This window comes from Anabrus simplex, chromosome 6 (assembly GCF_040414725.1).
Source record: "Anabrus simplex isolate iqAnaSimp1 chromosome 6, ASM4041472v1, whole genome shotgun sequence".
Classification (NCBI taxonomy): domain Eukaryota; kingdom Metazoa; phylum Arthropoda; class Insecta; order Orthoptera; family Tettigoniidae; genus Anabrus; species Anabrus simplex.
In genome coordinates, this window is record NC_090270.1 from 281,324,552 (window position 1) to 281,346,363 (window position 21,812).

At 42.8% G+C, this 21,812-nt stretch overlaps 1 protein-coding gene across 1 annotated transcript in view; it reads left to right on the top strand.

Annotated features, from left to right (window-relative positions):
• LOC136875983 (transmembrane protein 26) overlaps window positions 1–21,812 on the top strand; it is a 135,865-nt gene that overhangs the window by 66,338 nt on the left and 47,715 nt on the right. Inside the window, exons 2-5 of the mRNA XM_068228288.1 lie at window positions 7,612–7,777; window positions 10,052–10,389; window positions 15,950–16,229; window positions 18,879–19,006. Coding sequence (XP_068084389.1) covers window positions 7,612–7,777; window positions 10,052–10,389; window positions 15,950–16,229; window positions 18,879–19,006 — 912 coding nt within the window. The remainder of the gene's footprint in view (window positions 1–7,611; window positions 7,778–10,051; window positions 10,390–15,949; window positions 16,230–18,878; window positions 19,007–21,812) is intronic.

The following is a 21,812-nucleotide window of genomic DNA, read 5'->3' on the forward strand; positions in this document are numbered from 1 at the left end:
TCTTCCCAAAATCTCTTCATCCTTTCGCTGTGCTTCTTTTTTGCATTCTTCCGTCCATCCTGTCAGCTAGTCTTTTAGATTGATTGGCAAATTTGTGTTTGTTTATGAGATTTATGATTTTTTCTGTCTTGCATGATTTCTTCGTTTATACCAATCTCGTGAAGATCTTTGTTTATTTCTGTAAGCCGGTTGTTGGGATTGTTTAGAGATACTGCGAGATTTAGTATTTTCTTTGTTTGCCTATTGTTATCCATCCTGATCAGGTGACCATAGAATTTTAATCTTCTTTTTATAATTGTGTCTGTGAGTTTTTCTGTCACTTGATAGATTTCCTGCGATTTCCTTTTCAATCAAATGCCATTTTCACATTTAGGTCCTAGAATTTTCCTGAGAATTTCCGCCCCTTGTTTTTCGATATTTTTTTATTTGTGATCTGCCACTTACACGGAAAATATCAAAATTTAATTTGAAAACCTCTGGGTCAATTTTTGGCGTTTTCAATATTCTCATTTTGGATCTGTTAGGCTGAAACTTCACTTTTACTAAGGACAAGTAATGATCTGAATCTATAATTCCTTTTTTGACCTTAACATTCAATTCATGGCTTCTTTTTGTTTTTGCCTGGTGATGGCTACATGATCAATTTGAAATTCGCCTAGATATTGAGTGGGGAATCTCCAGGTCATTTGCTTTCTGGGTAGGGCCAAGAAGAGTGTTGACATTAGTTTCAAACTGAAGATTTTGCAGAAGTCTATTAAATCTTTCTCCATTTCTGTTCGTTCTGTTATGTGCTGGATATAATCATACTATGATCTTAAATTTTTCTTTGTCAATTTGTGCGTTGAAGTCTCCCTAACAGTATTTTGACATGTTGTTTTGGTATCTTATTTGAAACTTCCTCCAGCAGTTCCCAGAATTAATCTAATTTACGTTGATCTGTCCAATTGTGATTAGTTTTGGGAGCTTGGGCATTTATTAATATGTGTACGCTTTGTTTCCCGATTTGATCGAAAGGAGTGAAATTCTTTCAGAAGGAGACGTGAAATCGAATACGCAGTTGGTAAGGCTTTTCCTGACTCAAAGACTGTGCCGAACTGCAATGGAGTTTTGGGGAAGGATATTGCTGGCTTCCCTTTATAAATTCTGTAGTTCCCCGATTCCATGCGATTTTCGTCTGCATATCGAGTTTCTTGTATTGCAATAAACCGGGCGAGTTCGCCGTGCGCATAGAGGCGTGCGGCTGTGAGCTCGCATCCGGGAGATAGTGGGTTCGAACCCCACTGTCGGTAGCCCTGAAGATGGATTTCCGTGGTTTCCCATTTTCACACCAGGCAAATGCTGGGGGTGTACGTTAATTAAGGCCACGGCCGTTTCCTTCCAACTACTAGGCCTTTCCTATCCCATCGTCGCCATAAGACCTATCTGTGTCGGTGCGACGTAAAGGCCCTAGCAAAAAAAAAGTATTGCAATAATTTGAATGTCAAATTTGTCCAATATGTTTGTTAGGTGTATTAATTTGCCAGTTTTAAGTAATGTGTTGATCTTTAAAAGGGGCTGCTTGGCCGACGCGGTAAAGGCGTGCTCGGTTCGCCCGGAAGGACGTGAGTTTGAATCCCCGTCAGGAAGTCGTAAACATTTAAGAAATGAGATTTCCACTTCCGGAGGTGCATATGGCCCTGAGGTTCACTCAGCCTACACCAAAAAAGAGCAGCAGGTTTATTCCAGGGGGCAAAGGCGGACGGGCGTAGAGCTAACCACTCTACTCCATCAAGTGCCGGGGTTACGGATAGTGGAAGCCTTTACCTTCCACCCCTCCAAGGGCCTTCATGGCCTGTACAGGGATGACTTTGCTTTGCTTTGTTTTGCTTTGTTGATCTTTAAAGTAGTTATGAAATGTTTTCGCTTTGGTGGAAGAGATTTGGGAAGCTCCGATTCATTCCCGCATGATGTTCTCGGTCCCCCAGAATCCGATGACCGAGATAAACTAGTACTTGTACTAGGACCTGGGTTAATTGTTTTGTCAACTCACATTTCCATCATGCTAACAAGATGAAGATAGTGGGGAGATCGATCGAAGTCCGTCTCACGGGTACAACTAAGGTACTGAGCCTTAGTGGTTGCCTCAAGATGTTTCCTGGCTGTTATTTTACGGATTTAAGCCGGACGGAGAAGGTGTACCCCCGGTACAATAATAACAGCAATACCGGGCGAGTTGGCCGTGCGGATAGGGGCGCGCGACTGTGAGCTTGCATCCGAGAGATAGTGGGTTCGAATCCCACTGTCGGCAGCCCTGAAGGTGGCTTACGTAGTTTCCCATTTTCACACCGCGCAAATGCTGTGGCTGCACCTTAATTAAGGCCACGGCAGCTCCCTTCCAATTCCTAGGCCTTTCCTATCCCATCGTCGCCGTAAGACCTATCTGTGTCGGTGCGACGTAAAGCAACTAGCAAAAAAAAAACAGTAATAATAAAAAATATTTTGTCTTTCTTCTTTTTCTTCTTCTTATTATTTTCGCCTATGTGGTGTAGTGATTAGCATGATTAACTGTCACCCCCGGAGGTCCGGGTTCGATTCCCGGCTCTGTCACGAAATTTGCAAAGTTTTTTATTTTGTATTTTTTTGCTAGTTGCTTTACGTCGCACCGTCAAAGATAGGTCTTCTGGGGGTCAAGGGGACAGGAAAGGCCTAGGAATGGGAAGGAAGCGGCCGTGGCCTTAATTAAGGTACAGCCCCAGCATTTGCCTGGTATGAAAATGGGAAACCATGGAAAATCATCTTCAGGGCTGCCGACAGTGGGGTTCGAATCCATTATCTCGCGGATGCGAGCTCACAGCCGCGCGCTCCTAACCAATTTGCGAAGTGATACGAATGCTGGAACGGGGCCCACTCAGCATCAAGAGGTCAACTGAGTAGAAGGGGGTTCGATTCCTACTTCAGCCATCCTAGAAGTGATTTTCCGTGGTTTCTCACTTCTCCTCCAGGCAAATGCCGATATGGTAACTAACTTAAGGCCACGGCCGATTCCTTCTCCCTTCCCTGTCTATCCCTTCCAATCTTCCCATCCCCATAAGCCCCTGTTCAGCATAACAGCTGAGGCCGCCTGGGTACTGGTCATTCTTCCCAATTGTATGCCCCGACCCAAAGTCCCACGTTCCAGGATACTGCCCTTGAGGCGGTAGAGGTGGGATCCCTCGCTGAGTCCGAGGGAGAAACTAACCCTGGAGGGAAATCAGATTAAGAAAGACAAAAATAAAGAAAAAATATTTGTATTATAATTGTTATTATTGTACCGGGGGTACACACTCTCCTTCCGGGAGAACTGCCCGCCTTCTAGAAGGCCATCTGTGCTATGAATCTAGAACTTGGACCTTCAACCATTAGATGTCTTTACCATCGGCCTATGTGGCCCCCCTGGCGGGATGAAGGATAATTCATTTTTGAAGCAATTACTATTTTGAAAGTTTGTTATCCTTAGTTTTGTTGGCTTGTTTCTTTATGTGTTAAAGTAGTCAACACTCGTACGGCCTCCTTCTTCCTTAGCTATTAACCAATCAAGAATTTTGTGTCTATTTCTCTAGGCATTTAAAATTGGGGGTATGTACAGGCATCCAGCCTATCTATAAAGAGTTCTAGAACTTTCCCCTCTGAGGTGCTATAAAAGCTGGGCGTTTTAGGGCCGTATTGCCATCTTCATCGCTCTGGTCTCGTGAGTGCGGCGTGATTAGGAGGCAGGGGTTGCCTGCTGTCGTTCGGAAGGCCCAGCTACTCAAGATAATGGCAGAAATTTTTTAACATATGATAGCTCAAGGCAGATAACTTGAGGGGAAGGTTTGAAACTCATTTAATTAATGTAAATTTTTAAAGTCATTCTTTAAATGTAAATTGTCGGCAAAGTGAGGACTCTGTTCAAATCCCTGCTGGGAAACCCTCTGTTTATTCCCGGCCAGTTTGGTATGGTGTGAAAAAAATTTTCTAAACCCCTAAATTCTTCATTTAGTCACCCCTCTGTAGTGTAGGCTTAATCTCTGCAACTTCTGCCCATTTAGGGCTTTAAGTGTTCTTCTACAAAAGTGTGCAAGTGTTTCACACCCTAGCCTTTTGTCCATGGCCGTTCGTGTTAAACCTTTTATTTTTAAGGCCATTTAGAATGGGCAATCATTGCCCCTGTATATTAGGTAATTATTTATCGACGAATGTGTTAAAGTCTGTTAATCAGAAGTGACTGTAAACACTGATTTTTGAAAGGTGTAAGACATAATTTTGTAAGAAGCTTGTGCCTCTAAGAGGTTGGACTACAGTAACCCTAGAACGTAAGTGAGTGGAGCAAATATGCTCTTGTAAAATAGTGTACGTTCAGAGCTACAATGCTCATCCCTTATATATTATCTTGTAGATAATTCTATCGAGTTCTTGTACCTGACTTTGGACTTTAAGTCATTGTTGTTGTGGGAGCTGACGAGAGCATCATTATATTGTTATTGTTCAGATTATCTATCATTTTTTAAATAAAAAGAAAGAAGGAAATAAATAAAATTTCAAAATTTAGGGCTTTAACTTATGCTCTGATCATTTTCCTGTCCACCCACTCACCCCAGCACCTTCTTATACCTCTGCGTTCCACGAAATTCCCGTATCTTCTATTATTATTATAGTATTGTATTTACGAGATCTAGAATGTTTTTCATTCTCTCACAATTTATGAGCCTTACCATTCTTTTATGGATGCATACATTTTTTTTTTCGATTTATTGGAACTGTGTTTGGAGTCCGTACCACCCGGCATGTCATAAGAGGGAGATCATGAATCCAGCAGATTCATCTCTGCTACAGTCCTCACTTAATGCCCTCTCGAACTGGTGCCGTACTTGGAAACTTATCCCCAATCCACAAAAATGCAGCCACATGACCATAACACTACGTAAATCTCCTCTACCGACATCATATTACCTACTCGACAAGCCCATCACTGTAGTTACGCAACAGCGTGACCTAGGTGCAATATTCGATACAAAATTACATTTTAAGACCCACATAGAAACATATACAACCAAGACTATGAAATTACTAGGCATTCTCTACCGCTTCACAGAAATTTCTGACCCCATTGCTCTTCGTCACTTCTTCCTCACGATCATTCAAACTCTGTCCGACTCGTTGGCTGAACGGTCAGCCTCCTGGTCTTCGGTTCAGACGGTCCCGGGTTCGATTCCCGGCCGGGTCGGGGATTTTAACCTTAATTGGTTAATTCCAATGGCACGGGGGCTGGGTGTATGTGTTGTCTTCATCATCATTTCATCCTCATCACGACGCGCAGGTCGCCTAAGGGTGTCAAATAGAAAGACCTGCACCTGGCGAGCCGAACCCGTCCTGGAATATCCCGGCACTAAAAGCCATACGACATTTCATTTTCATTCAACCTCTCTTAAACTACTGCTCTCCGATTTGAACAACAGCCTCCCCCTCCAATACCAACCAGTCAGACATAGCAGTGTCCGTTACTGCAATTGTACGGAACAGAAACCCCAAGCTCAGAAATCTGTCTACGCAGCAGGTATTAAGGGCGATAAATGTGTCACCGCTGCACATCAGGCGACAGGTGGCTGACCTGAGTTTCCTCCACGGGATCTTAAATGGACATTACCCCTCGGAACATCTTGTTTCACTCTTCTCTCTCCGTGTTCCACCAGAACCAAAGATCTTCTCCACATTCCCCACACTCGGCACTCAATACTTCAACGATGTTTCGTAATCTGCCTCCCAACACTCTTTAACTATATTAATAGCATCAAATAAAAGCATATTCGAGAGGGGTGTAAATAGTCTCTTAAAGATAAGTTGATGTGAAGGGATTACACCGTCGTCTTAACCCACGATGACTTGGCTATGAACATGGACATTCTCATGGTTTACGATTTGGTCAGTTGTTATTAGTAGGCTGTGTGTACGTGGTATTGCTATGTTTTATGTTATATTTTATTGTGAAAGTTTACATTTGTTAAATAGTATGTTGAGAGTGCAAGTGAAATTTGCTCAGTGTAGCTGTATCTTGTGCTTTGAGAATAAATAAATAAATAAATAAATAAATAAATAAATAAATAAAGAAGCTGCTAAGTGGGGAGCAACAAAGGAATCTGTATTCGGTCTCTCATCTGCTAAGCCCAAAAACATATTATCCATGATTCTATGTTTGTCCGTGCGGCGGAGAAAATGAAGAGTGCCAAGTTATTTTTGTGTGTCCTTAGCGCAAACTGTACTCATCAGCATGTTCGACGATCTACAGGTCAGTTATGAGGAATGTGTGAGGCGTGAGGGTGCACATGTTGAACACGCGCTGTACCGACGCACTTAGATACGTGTTGCTGCTGCCTTCACCTTGCATGTTATTATGAAGTAGCTTGATCTTCAGACTATGTTTGTAATTGGTTGTTTTGCCGCTTACTGTTCTGTCGAAGTTATGACATTTGCACGGAGATGGAATGTGTTGACATTTGCACGGAACGCCAAATATTCCAGGAAATTATTAAACATGGATATGTCACACGGTGAAACTTTCAAGGAGCAGCAATGAGGATTCCAATGCAGAAGCAGAGGAGGGGAAGGTCTGCCCAGTAAAATGATAGATAGATAGATAGATAGATAGATACATACATACATACATACATACATACATACATAGAAAAATAGACAGAAGCCTTTAGAGTTCACTGCTACAGTTGATACCTGGTTACATCCACGTGATAAAGTGTTCTGCAGCTCCATGGAGTTCACCGAGACCATCAAGAGGAGCTTTTGTTGATTTATAACGGACATAACAATAAATATCATCATCATCATCATCATCATCATCATCACTGGTGGTCTGCCTCTCCGCAGGTCTTCGCATGAATTCTCCACGCTGTTCTGTCTTCAGCCATTCTCTTTGTCTTCCAATAGCTTCTATTTTCCTTTACACTGTCTACTAACTGATAGCTCTTCCTTCCTCTCTTCAGTTTTCCTTGTATCATCCCTTCCAGTGCTTCGGTTATTAAACAATTTCGTTGCAAACAGTGGCCTAACCGATTTTTCTTTCGTCGTTGAATGCATTCCAATATCGTTCTCATTCCTTCACCCACTCTTTTTAATACTTCCTCATTCCTTACTTTTTCCTGGCAGCTGATTTTCTCCATCTTCCGCCAGATCCACATTTCAAATGTTTCTAGTCTTCTTTCTTCCTCTTATTGGCAGTGCATAAATTTCAAAAAAGTAAATGGAAAGAAAGAATAACTGGAAAAATAATATAGTTTTAGGCGAGACAAATCGTGTTTGCATTCCGGATGAAGTGGCGAATGAAGTGGGAATAAGTGTAGTAAATGAAAAAAATGTGCGAAGGGGAACAGAGAGTATGATTTCAACAATGTACGTCGAAGACGTAGGCCAAGCTCTTCAATCCAGGCTATGAGAATTACTGTAGGTGTGTATTAATACCGGAGTATATGAAAATCGAGACTCTCTGGTATCACTCCGTGCAAATGTCACCATCCTACTTGTGACTCACCAAGTACTGTTAGACAGAATGAAGAGCTCCGTGCAAATGTCACGCCGTGCAAGTGTTCCAACCCCGTTCTGTCGCAGGTTCTGTCCCAGCGTGTTCCTCTACTTGGGAAGCGTGGTGCCCGCCATCTGGCTGCTGGAGCTGGACAAGGTGGAGAGGAGGCTGAAGGCTAGAGAGGAGAGTTCTACAGTCAACCTCACAGCCGTGGTCGGGGGCAACCTTAAGGAACTCGACAAGCTGTTCGGGGTAAAAATACTTATATCATTATCTTCTAAACTTGTCCTTAATCATTATGAGATCTCTTTGAGCGGATGAGATACAATTGCACTTACCCCGCAATAGTATTCCGTATAGTCTATCCTTCCCATCCATCTCATCGCTTTTCAGTGAACTCTGCTGCTATTTATAGCTGACACAAGCAATAAAAGCTATTGTATTGCTGTCGGCTCTAGGAAAATGTGTTCTTTGCTAATTTCATTAACCGAGAACTGAAAATCCGCAAGTGGTTGCAGATTTTTGTAATACTGATAGAGGTGTGTATCCCATTTCAAGCTTTTTCCATTTCATTTTTCCAGCTTTTAAGTAATTTAATTTTATGACTATTTTGGTGTCTTATTGTTACAAGGAAACGCATGCAAATTGCATCCTCCTCTAGCAAGAAAAGCTTCAGTGACGTCACATCGCAACTTATCTGAAATTTCGCTGATATAATCTAGGTACTTAGCATGATATGGTTCTCTACTCAAACTGAACTAATATTTTTAATTGGAAGTTTCCGAAATCGGCATCAGAATATATTGAAAAAAGCAGTGTAAGAAGAATCATTTACATCAGTCGGTTTGGGCAGCCCCTGTAAGGGACAGACCATCTCCAGTAGATATTGCGTACACGACAGACAAGCTGTTTGAATTACCGTATTAGTCAGCTTTTTACTTCCCTCTCACATCCGAAGAATCAATGGAGGGCGAAATAAAACTGAAACCGTCAGCAGCTCCATCATCAACTATCACGGGTAGCCTAAGTAACGCTGCAGAGGTATATTAGTTAAGCCCCCCCCCCCCCCACAAAAAGCTGTTACATATCAGCCTACCAAACCCACTGAAATGCATACACTAACCGACCCTATGAGCAATATTATCACACTATGTATCATAAAGACTACCAGCAAAAAGAATAGTGTTATCGTGCTATAGTCGTAATATTGAAATATGTGTTCTGACAGTTCTTAGAGGGAGGTCCGTTTACTGCCTGCCAGGGTGGGGAGAAGGGAGTAGGGGGTATGGTTGCCATGGAAATAAGCCTGTTGGGCGGCTCGTGCTGCTTGGCGTTGCCAAACCTCTCACTTCTGAGTTACGTACAACAGAACACAGCTGTCTGAACGAACGAACAAGTGAGCCGGAAGCGAAAGGAAGGAGAAAGGATTGCAGCACCGCGCAATGCTTCTCCCTCCAATTCTAAGTGTCAAAACGCTTCTTTTAATATTATGGGTATGACATTACTCACACCATGTCAAAGCCAAGGATGAGACTGAGACAGAGCAATGGCAGTAACAAGCTTAATCTAGTCCATACCAGAAGATAAATTTTCTTCTTCGTATTGTACCTCATAAGAGTTGCATCTATGTAGTATTTATTTTACACTGGTATTTCATATCTTTATAATACTGAAAGTCATCATCATCATCATCATCATCATCATGATACACTAAAGGCTAAGCCTTGTCGCTGCAACCATTCCCCTCTCAATTCTGCTGTTCTCTTCACTTCGTTGTAGTTTTTATATTCCATCGAGATTCTCAAATCCTCGTAGTATGTCTTCCTTGGCCTTCCTTTCTTTCCTAGTATTTTTCCTTCAAAGGCATTTACTAGGAAGTCATTATGTCTCAGGATATGACCTACAAGTTTTATCTTTCTTCTTTCCATATTGTTTATCAATCTCCGTTGTTCACTGATTTCCTTTAGAACATCTCGCTTCGTCTTTCTTCAGTCCAGCATGTCTTCGTCATTTTCCTCCAAATCCAGATTTCAGCTGCTTACAATGAATCTCTTTACTTTTTCCCAATAATCCAGCTCTCACAACCGTAAAGTACTACACTCCAGACAAAGGATTTTACAAAAGCCTTTCTTGTTTCTGAACTTATGTGGATATTTGTTATAAGACTTCTTTTATTTTGAAAGGCCGGTTTACCAAGAGCTATTCTTCTTTTGATTTCCTTGGCGCATTTGTTATATTCATTTATAATGCTTCCTAAGTAACAGAAACGTTGAACTTGTTCTATTTTGGAATTTCCTATTCTTATGTTTGTATTAATTTTCCTGCCACCTTTCCTCACAACTATAATTTTGATTTTCTTACTGTTGATTTTAAGTTTGTAATGTTTCAACGTGTCACACAGAACAGTTAACATTCTATTTAATTCTTCAGTAAACAGAGTCTGCTGAAAGTATTATGTATAATAAATACGCACACATATTGTAAGATGGTAAAACAAGAAGTTGACAATACAACTCGATCTTGCAGGTGCAGCTGAAGCTGCCTACTCTAGACACAGACACATGGGTGACGCTGATCGAACAGTTCCTGATGTTGGTTCTCATCATCGGTCGGTGGATGCTTCCCAAAGGAGACCTCACTAGGGATCAGCTGTCACAGTTGTTGCTGGTGTACATCGGCACCGCAGCGGACATCATCGAGTTCTTCGACTCCTTCAAGGATGACACCATAGCTCAAGAACCTGTCCTCGTGTTACTTACGCTGGCCATCTGGTCCTGGAGCCTGCTGCAGTTCACTGTGGTTCTCACTGCCACTAAGAGTCGCAAGTCGCGGTTATCTACCACCACCAACCTACCACCACAACGGTAAGTTAACATGAGGACCATGCGGCTTAGAACTTATGGATCTACAAGTGAATACATTGCTTCGTTAGTGTGGTGTTCCTTTCACCAGGTTATCACCACAAACATCGCCGTCGTGGGTAAAGAAGAATCTAGTCCATCAATAGATAGGATACTTTATAAGAGTAGTTTCCCGTCCTTTGTGGACAATCACATTGTCGACTCCAAAAACTCAACGCCACCGCCTCCCTCTCTCCTTACCAACAAACCAAACCCCATTGGCAACAGTCCCGAAGGGTCATAGCCTACCAAGCGACCGCTGCTCATCCCGAAGGCCTGAAGTTTATGAGGTGTCACGTGGTCGGCACGGCGAATCCTCTCGGCCGTTATTTTTGGCTCCCTAGACCGAGACAGCCATCTCACCGTCAGATAGCTCCTCAATTGTAATCACGTAGGTTGAGTGGACCTCATGCCATCCCTCAGATCCAACTAAAATTCCCTGACCTGGCCGGGAATCGAACCCGGTGCCTCTGGATAAGAGGCAGGCACGCTACCCCTACACCGCGGGGTCGGCTTCCTCCTTAGTAAACCCATAAAAGCGGTAATAACAGATTTTAAACAAATGATTATTTTTATTATTAGTTGTAGCAGCGAATTCTTCCAATATTGGAAGACGTTAACCAAATAACTCAATCAGTTCTTCTGCGGCAATTTTTTTAAATTTGCTTTACGTCGCACCGACACAGATAGGTCTTAGGGCGACGATGGGACAGCAAAGGCCTAGGAATGGGAAGGAAGCGGCCGTGGCCTTAATTAAGGTACAGCCGCAGCATTTGCCTGGTGTCAAAATGGGAAACCACGGAAAACAATCTTCAGAGCTGCCGACAGTGGAGTTCGAACCCACTATCTCCCGGATGCGAGCTCACAGCTGCGTGTCCTTAACCGCACGGCCAACTCGCCCGGTGAGTTTAATATTATTAAGCAGGAGTCCTCCATCACTTTAAGTTACCCGGAGTAAAAACCACGGCACCTCTGTGGTGTAGTGGTTAGTGTGATTAGCTGCCACCCCCGGAGGCCCGGGTTCGATTCCCGGCTCTGCCACGAAATGGGTTCGATTCCCACGTCAGCCATCCTGGAAGTGGTTTTCCGTGGTTTCCCACTTCCCCTCCAGGCAAATGCCGGGATGGTACTTAACTTAAGGCCACGGCCGCTTCCTTCCCTCTTCCTTGTCTATCCCTTCCAATCTTCCTATCCCCACGCAAGGCCCCTGTTCAGCATAGCAGGCGAGGCCGCCTGGGCGAGGTACTGGTCATCCTCCCCAGTTGTATCCCCGAGCCAATGTCTCACGCTCCAGGACACTGCCCTTGTGGCGGTAGAGGTGGGATCCCTCGCTAAGTCCGAGGGAAAAACCAACCCTGGAGGGTAAACAGATTAAGAAAGAAAGAAAGAAAGAAAGAAAGAAAGAAAGAAAGAAAAAAGAACGGCAGAAGTAATAATAATAATAATAATACCGAGCGAGTTGGCTAGGTGGTTCGGGTCATTTAGCCTTGCATTTGGGAGATAATGGGTTCGAACCCCATCGTCGGCAGACCTGAAGATGGTTTTCCATGGTTCCCCATTTTTCACACCACGCCTTAATTGTGGCCACGGTTGCCTTCTTCCCAGTCCTAGTCCTTCCCTATCTCGTCGTAACCATAAGACCTCTCTCTGTTAGTGTGGCGAAAAAATGAACATGGCAAAAAGGAAGTTCAGACGTTCGTCTTGTATGTTCAAGGCTGCGGATTCGAATTGAATTAGGATATTCCTTGATTCTCTGAAAGAGCAAAGGATTCAGTATGACAAAAGTTTGGGTGCGATAAAGTGGACAATAAAATCGAAAATGAATATATATTTTATTAATCTCTTGGTTGGTCACGATTTTCGTTCGACAAGCTGTGACTATCCACCAGGCTGTACATGATTTCCATATGTCACTTCATGACTATTCGTTCAGCGATCCATGATTTATGGCTCACAGTCCAGGAGTAGGCTAATTAGTTAATACTGTATGTACGACTTTCTCATGGATGTCCATGATTATTCACTTGGCAGTCCGCGATATTCATCTCACAGTCCAAGAGTACTCAGTTTACATGTACGACTTTCCCAACACAGTCCATGATTATTCATCTGACAATCCACGATCCTGGAATCCGGGAGTTCAGGAGTATTCAGACAACCATGTGCGAGATTCCCATGACAGTTCCTGAGTACTCAGTAAACAATGCACGATTTTCAGTTGGCAGTCCGTAATTATTCTCTTAGCAAACTATGATTTGCGTTTGGCAATCCAACAATTTCACCAGACAATCAACAATTAAACAGCATGAAAATCCATGAAATTTATGGTCCATGATTATTTGTCCGACACACCACTATTCAATATTATTTGCATCATACTTTAGGTTTATGGGCCGTCAAAGCATGGGCAATAGAAGTCACACGACTCTTTCCTGACGTCGTTATCAATCAGTTTCATCCCTCATAAAATCACATTCGTTCTTTTATTTTTCTGTCAGAATTCGATTCACTACGGCACACGATAAACCTGCTCAAGACAAAAGGCCACTGATTTCCTCGCGGTAACATCAGGTTATGTTCCTTCCTGACGTCTGAAGGATCGTTCTATAACAAAATAGCTGATCCTCTCATTGTACTAAAGATCATTCCATGTTAAGAAGACAGTAATGTTTTTATGGACCTACACGGAGCTAACAAATCCCCTCTTAGACACCTATAATTCCTCGTGATTAAGGAATATTATAATGTACTTCATGTTGTATTAGGAAAGAGAGAAAAAGGGATAAGGCATGTTTTGCCCTTGCTTTATTAAAAAAAACTGCTGAAGCTTTTCTGTTTCATAAATACATTCACAGGGAGGAAGCACAACGTCGGCCACAGTCATCGCTGTGTCAGCTTATTACATGTTGTAGAGAAGTAGACTATTTATGTGTTACGTATGTCTTTTGCTTTTGCTACGGGCTTTACGTCGCACCGACACAGATAGGTCTTATGGCGACGATGGGATAGGAAAGGCCTAGGAATTGGAAGGAAGCGGCCGTGGCCTTAATTAAGGTACAGCCCCAGCATTTGCCTGGTGTGAAAATGGGAAACCACGGAAAACCATCTTCAGGGCTGCCGATAGTGGGATTCGAACCTACTATCTCCCGGATGCAAGCTCACAGCCGCGCGCCTCTACACGCACGGCCAACTCGCCCGGTCGTATGTCTTTTAGTCCTTATATTAATACGTATTTGTGTTGAGTGAGTGTTACGTCATTAATTGGCCTACGTGTGCGATTACTTTCTTTAACATTAATTCAGTGATTTACTTTCACTAGAGCTCAAAAGTTAAGCATAATCACTAAACGAGACCATACCGCCTGATAGGAATGTCAGACGTATTGGTGAACAAACAAAAGCTGACTCACACACCAAATGTCACACAAATTGTCCAAAGGTTCTGATAGCTAAGGTACACCTTTGACAACGACTAACAAAACTTGGCAATGTCTTCCACAACAAAATATGCTGTTAAGGTGTTAATATGGTGTATTGTTACCTCTAACGGCCACACATGATTCGCAGCGACGTGGCATGCTCTCTATCAGATGATCCAAGAGCTCTTGCGGCAGTCGATCCCATTCCTCCGAAAGATCAATGTGAAGGTTTTAGAGGATCCTTGATGGAGGCTGACGGGATGCAATTCGCCTCCCAAATGCATCCCAGGCATGTTCTATAGGATCAGATCCGCAAACCTCGCTGGCCAGTCCATGCGATTAACGTCTTCCCCAGTCAGAAATTCATCCACCAGAGCAGCGCGGTGAGGTCGGGCATTATCGTCCATTAAGAGGAAGTCTGGACGAACCGCACCTCTGAAGGGTCGAACATGTGGTCTCAGTACCTCATCCCTGTATATCCGAGCGTTAAAAATCTTCCTGGGACCACCCATGAAAATGTGCAGGTCCGTTCGGACATTCAACATGATGCCGCCCCACACCATAACGCTATCACCACCATACTGGTCCCGTTCCACGATGTTCCTGTGGTTGTATCGGCTACCTGGTTCTTTCCAGATTAGTGAGCGACGGGAATCGTTCTGCAAACTGAAGCGGGATTCATCTGTGAAGAGCACATGCTTCCATTCATTCATGGTCCAATTTTGATGTTGACGGCTCCACAGTAAACGGGCCTGTCTCTGTGCTGGAGTGAGCGGGACGCACACCGCTGGACGTCGGGCAAACAGCCCTGCTGTTCTGAGCCTCCGATACACAGTTTGCCGGTAAACGGCAACCCCTGAGACGGCTGCAAGCTCCGCCGACAATTGTCTTGCAGGTGCATTCCGATTTCGTCGGGCGGTTAAGGCTAGATATCGGTCCTGCTGTGGAATGGTTACCCTTGGTCGACCTGGCACTGGCCTACGACTAACATCCCCTATGTCTCGAAATCGTCTCCAAAGCCTCGAAGTGCCACTTTGTGGCACATTCAAGGATACGGCGACTTCGGTCTGTGTCTGGCCTGCTTCCAGGTGGCCGAGTATTCTACCCTGAAAAACGGGGTTCAAATGGCGTCGTTGTGCCATAATGTTGTCACGTTTACCACGAGGCTATACTCCGCACACTATAACAGGGCAAACACGACTGAGGAAATATGGGGAGCAGGCAATGACTGTGTTTACCTTGCGGTTACGCCGCTAGTCGAAGCAGGGAACACTCCTTTCCTATACAGAGCGAACAGGCAAGGTTGGCTGATGCATATGTCGTGCGATTTGCGGTCTATTTCCTGTTTTCCAGCTTACTCGTAACTTATGCTTAACCTTTGGACACTAGTGTACTTTATGGATGTGTCTGAGGAAGGAACAAAAGAAAACTGTGCTTAATTTGCAGCTTATTTCCTTCCCTCTTGTATTTTGAACTTGAAAATTGTTAAAAACATTTACGCTCATCAAAGTCTCTAGACTTTTCCAATCGTGAAATTACCAGCGTTTCGCCCCAGAGTAACAGTGGGCTCATCAGTTGGAATGTTACACCTTTACAAGACGCTGGCGTTAGTGCGCCGTTGAGACACCACTGCAAGCCCCCTATGTAGGACAATACAGTGACGGTACACTAAGGGAAGCATGTGCCTCCACGTATATGAATGCCTGCCTTTTGCCTACATTAAAAATAAGGTTCCTAGAAGGAAACCATAATTGAATTTCATCGATTGCGTAATGTTAACAATTGTATTTCACAAACGTATGGTCCACCGTTTTCCCGTTATGCTGTGAATACCAAAACAAGCCCTCTCTAAACCCCAGTCCTGCTGTGTTCATAAAAATAATTTTCAGCTCAGTTTCACAAATGTATGTGCCATCATTTTCCCGTGATGCTGTTGTGCAGAACCGTTCGATGTGACAAACTTGTTCTCATAAGAGCAGTACTGTTTTCGTTAAAGTGGAATGATCTTTAGTGTGTTGTAATCCTCATACACAGGATTGTACTAATCATCTGTCTTATTTACAGTGCGGCCCGGAAGAGACCTCGGAACTCGACCCAGGAAAAGAGTTGCTACTCTTCCTGCTGCACCATCGACGTGTGGGGTATCGTGCTCAACATCTTGTTGCAGGATGCACCTTTCTTCGCTTTTCGCCTGTTGCTCATTCTGCATTACCGCATCATCAGCTACATGAACGTCTTCTTCACCTGCAAGAACACCCTGGTTATCGTCCTGCAGCTCTACAGACTGTATGTGGTACAGGCAGAGGCGAGGAAACTGAGAAAAGCAAGTAGTGGAAGAACCAAGACAAACTCTGTTGCTGTGGTGTCCGAACAATATCGACTGAGGGTAAGTGCGTCACCACCCAGATTCACTGCTGGTTTAGAATATAAGTTAGGTTTATTAAACCAAAAAAATAGAAGAAATGACGACAAATGAAGCGTAAAATTATTGGGAGTTGTGAAACACTGACGATAACTTCTCCAGGCAAATGCCGGGATGGTACCTAACTTAAGGCCACGGCCGCTTCCTTCCCTCTTTCTTGTCTGTCTCTTCCGATCTCCCCAACCCCCACAAGGACCCTGTTCGGCTTACCAGGTGGGTGCAGTCTGGGCGAGGTACTGGTGCTGCTCCACAGTTGAATCCCCCTACCCAAAGTCTCAGGCTCCAGGACACTACCTTTAGGAGGGAGAGGTGGGATCCCTCACCGAGTTCGAGGAAAAAACGAAGGGTAAACGGATTAAGAAAGAAAGAAAGTAAGAAAGAAAGAAAGAAAGAAAGGAAGGAAAACAGGAGGACAAATTTTCATTTCAAATGGGTTAAGAATAACTGTAGTTATACCGTATAATTAGCCTCTTATTTCCTGTTTAATTGTCGAATATTATTTCAGTTTTAATGGAAATGTAGTTCATCCCTTAATGATATAATACTTGGTCATCAGTCCCGCGTGTTGGTAAATAAATATTTTTTTATTTTACTTGGCAAGATTAAGATCTTCAAGCCTTAAAACAGAAATATTCCTATAAGGAAAACTCTATCTGACGACTTTTAGCAATTTGATTTCTACACGATTTAGTAGGCTATAACTTTGACCTAGCAAGTTGGCTGCAAAGTTTTGGCCGTGTGGGTGCAAGGCTGTATTCGGGAGATGATGGGCTCGAATCCCACTATTGGTAGCCCTCAAGATGGTTTTCCGTGCTTTCTTCATTTTCAAACGAAGCTGTACTTAAATTAAATTAAATCCAGAGCCACTTCCTTCCTAGTCCTATCCGATCATTGCCGAAGACCTACCTGAGTTAATGCTACGTTTAACCACTAGCAAAAAGATCAAAGTTCTTCTGTTGTCTAATCAATCAATCAATCAATCAATACTGATCTGCATTTAGGGCAGTCGCCCAGGTGGCAGATTCCCTATTTGTTGTTTTCCTAGCCTTTTCCTAAATGATTTCAAAGAAATTGGAAATTTATTGAACATCTCTCTTGGTAAGTTATTCCAATCCCTAACTCCCCTTCCTATAAATGAATATTTTCCCCAGTTTGTCCTCTTGAATTCCAACTTTATCTTCATATTGTGATCTTTCCTACTTTTATAAACGCCATTCAAACCTATTCGTCTACTAATGTCATTCCACGCCATCTGTCCGCTGACAGCCCGGAACATACCACTTAGTCGAGCAGCTCTTCTTCTTTCTCTCAATTCTTCCCAACCCAAACATTGCAACATTTTTGTAACGCTACTCTTTTGTCGGAAATCGCCCAGAAGAAATCGAGCTGCTTTTCTTTGGATTTTTTCCAGTTCTTGAATCAGGTAATCCTGGTGAGGGTCCCATACACTGGAACCATACTCTAGTTGGGGTCTTACCAGAGACTTATATGCACTCTCCTTTACATCCTTACTACAACCCCTAAACACCCTCATAACCATGTGCAGAGATCTGTACATAACATAACATAACATAACATAACATAACATAACATAACATAACATAACATAACATAACATAACATAACATAACATAACATAACATAACATAACATAACATAACATAACATAACATAACATAACATAACATAACATAACATAACATAACATAACATAACATAACATAACATAACATAACATAACATAACATAACATAACATAACATAACATAACATAACATAACATAACATAACATAACATAACATAACAGAGATCTGTACGTAACAAAATATTGTATAAGGGGCAATCAAAACGTTTCCGTTCGACGGCCGTACAGTCCTGAATCGGGATGCCAATCAGGGCGTGAGCATTGAGGCACTCATCCCGCCGACGCACCAGGTTGAAGATCCCCGTGTGGTAAGATACGGCATCCTGCTCCGTGAAGCGGTCTGTAGCCGTCTCTGCACATCCTCGTCCTGTTCTGCCTCCAGATATCCTTCCTGACGCAAACTCTAGGTGGAAGGATTCATTCACAATCAGGTGCTTCTGTGGTGCTGTGCGTTGTGCATTGTTGTTGTCCGAAATGGATGGGGCTGGCCTCCCAGATCGACCGGCATCTTGTGTCAGAACGCGACCCGCACGGAACTTGGTGCACCATTCCACAGCGGTGGTTTTCGACAGACATGCTGCCACATACACAGGCTTCATTCTCCGATGGATGTCCACCAGTGTTTGTCCTTCGGCAGCCGAGAACAGAATAACAGCTCATTGGTCCTGTTTGGACGCATTTGGTAATAACGTCGCCATAGTTCACGTGGCCGCAAGTAATGCACGCACCTAGGCACGACAAGACTGCCACACTGATCCGTTTGCCTACATGTCCATGCTTATGTACCTGCATCGGAGTCGAGTTATATTGCATGTCCGCTGCAGCAACGCCCCCAAACGGAAACTTTTTGATCACGCCTTGTATTTGGCAGGGGAATATTTACAGTAGTAACGAGTAGGAAATATAAAGTACTCATTCGTGTTTTCGATGAACTACACAGTGTATTAAAACTGTTCCTATTTCGTAGACACGTCACTCGGTTGATGACCTCATTTCCGTGGTGTCCAACAGTCCCCCCAGTCCGCTGGACGACATCGATGACGATGAGCTGGAGCTGACCCTAGCGGAGCTGCAAGCAGTCAGACGAAGTCGCAGGTAGGTTGAAACTTCACCAGCTGTCATCTTCATGAAAATACATTCAAACAAATCAGAAGTATTGTTGCAAAGCGTGTTATGTTCACTAAATTTTACGCGAGAAATAAAAAAGAAAACGATTACGGCCTAACCAGGCAAGTAACACAAAGCAGTAAAAGTGTACTTATACGCTAGATATACACCCAGCAACCAAGAAACATGAAAACATTTCAGAATTAGATTTTACGAAAATCGGAAAAACACTTCAAACGCAAAACAACTTGACTCACACAGTATAATAATACGATTTTTTTTACAATTACATAGAATTACTTACTGCCTCCGTGGCTCAGGCGGCTGTACGCCGGTCTCTCACCGCTGGATTCCGTGGTTCAAATCCCAGTCACTCCATGTGAAATTTGTGCTGGACAAAGCTGAGGCGGGACCGGTTTTTCTCCGGGTACTCCTGTTTTCCCTGTCATCTTTAATACGGCAACGCTCTCCAATGTCATTTTATTTCAACGGTCAGTCGTTGTACGGCTCCATGGCTAAATGGTTAGCGTGCTGGCCTTTGGTCACAGTGGTCCCGGGTTCGATTCCGGGCAGGGTCGGGTATTTTACCTATAATTAGTTAATTTCGCTGGCACGGGGGCTGGGTGTACAGTATGTGTCGTCTTCATCATCATTTCATCTTCATCACGCCGCGCAGGTCACCTACGGGTGTCAAATAAAAAGACCTGCATCTGGCGAGCCGAACTTGTCCTCGGACACTCCCGGCATAAAAGTCATGCGCAATTTTTAATTTTGTCAGTCGTTGGGCATTCCCCCAGAGGAGTGCGACAGGCTTGACAGCTGGTCAATTCCTATGCTCGCCGCCAGATCGAGGCTTCATTCAGTCCAATCCTAACTCGGTTGAAACTGTAAACAGGCTGTGGATTTTCATAGAATGCATGGAACTTCATTGTAAACGAAAAAAAAGTAAAGCTTTTGAAAGGAATAGTGTATATTACAGATTTAAAAAAAAAAAAAAATTACAGTTCTTCATGTTTAGTGCTCCAATAGACTGAGATATTGCTCCATCGTCGTACCGCAACTGAACTTAGTCTGTCCAGTGTCGTTAGTGAATGACACCAATGTGTAGAATATCCAACATAAGAATGCAGCGAACTTCCGATGGATTCAACGTAACAAAATATGTCCGTGCACAAAACTCGGTTTGCTCCGTCAGGTCGGTGAACAAATTATATTTGAAACGACAGTTATATTTCAAGCGTCATTTACGCCAGGAATAAACACGGGTTGACACGATTTAATTTCACGCCATGAAAGAGCACATGAAAAACTAAAAGGAACTGCATCAAACTTTATTTTGTCCATGGGTGGACATAATGTACGTTGCAACGATACTCCAAAAAATAGGATCATCAATCGCCATTGATCTGAGTAAATATTAAATACCATTACTGTACGTCAATTTGTATAGTCTACGTTAATTGTTGCTGTCTGGGAGAAAGAAAGCAATAGATTATCGACTTACACACTTAAAAAGAAACCGTTGATTATTTCATACACCACAACATGTAACGTGTCGGGACTTACCACATCTTCAGGGGTTTTATAGACCTAGACTAAAATAATCTTCACATTTTGCTCTCTTAGGCCACATCACACTTAGTCTCGGTACCAAAAAGTCTCAATAGTTATTTTTAGATAATTGTATTTTGGTAAAGAGTTATATGCTTCAGTTAGAATAGTGGACATGGTAAATAAGCACAACATTGCTCTGTATCTTCCATGACATTTGTTGTTTGAGTTTCTTTATGTACTCTCTTGATCAATGAATAAACGAAAGAATCAAGACTCGAACCCTTCTGTCGGCTCTGAAGATGGTTTCCCTTGGTTTCCCATTTGCACACCAGGCAAATGCTGGGGCTGTACTTTAGTCTCGGTACCTGGTCGCTTACTTCCCACTTCTAGACTTTTCTTCCCCCATCGTCGCCATAAGATCTATCTGTATCGGTCCGACGTAAAGCAACTTTTTTAAAAATTCAAGCTATACTTTGACCTCATATTGTATAACCTAATTGGATAATTCACTATACATTTTTTAGAATTCTTCAAAATGTAGCTATTTCCAAAGGTAATCGAAAATTGCCACATTTTATTAAAAACTGAAGGACTTAAATGCGAAAACCTACCAAAAATGTCGATGTTTCCAAAAATTAAAATGTGATCTTTTTTGTAAAATTCTATACAAATGTGTCTGTTAATCGTATGGTATTCTTTCTCTACAAGAACGTCTCTACTTTCATAATAAGTGAAAAGAAGTACTTGTTTACTTCTGGAGATATTGTGGGTTTTTTATTTATTTTTATTTAGAAATATGGGAACACAATTTTGAAAAACCGTTCATGGTTACGTGAATGATGTTGATCCACGAAATATCACTGTAATATTTGTCACAAATGGAAGATAGTAATTGCTTTTACTCAAATAAAGTCTCAAATCCCACGTTGATTAAGAAATAATACGAAATATTGTATTTTAGGGAATACATACTTTACTGCCTTACAACTATTTCTGCTACGTCGCAGCGCTTCCGTGTTTTGTTTGCCCAACACTGTCGTCTGTGATGTCTTTGCTCACTGAAGCTCTTTGGTGTCGTTTTATTGATTTTTCTCATTCGATTTAATTTGATGGGCTGTCACTTCATGTGCATTATCTGATTCATTAAACCATTTATTGGTCCAGGGATCATGCTATTTTTCAACAAAATACCCGCACTCCCATTCGCTAGAAAGAGATCTCGTTGGTGCCAGCCCTAGAC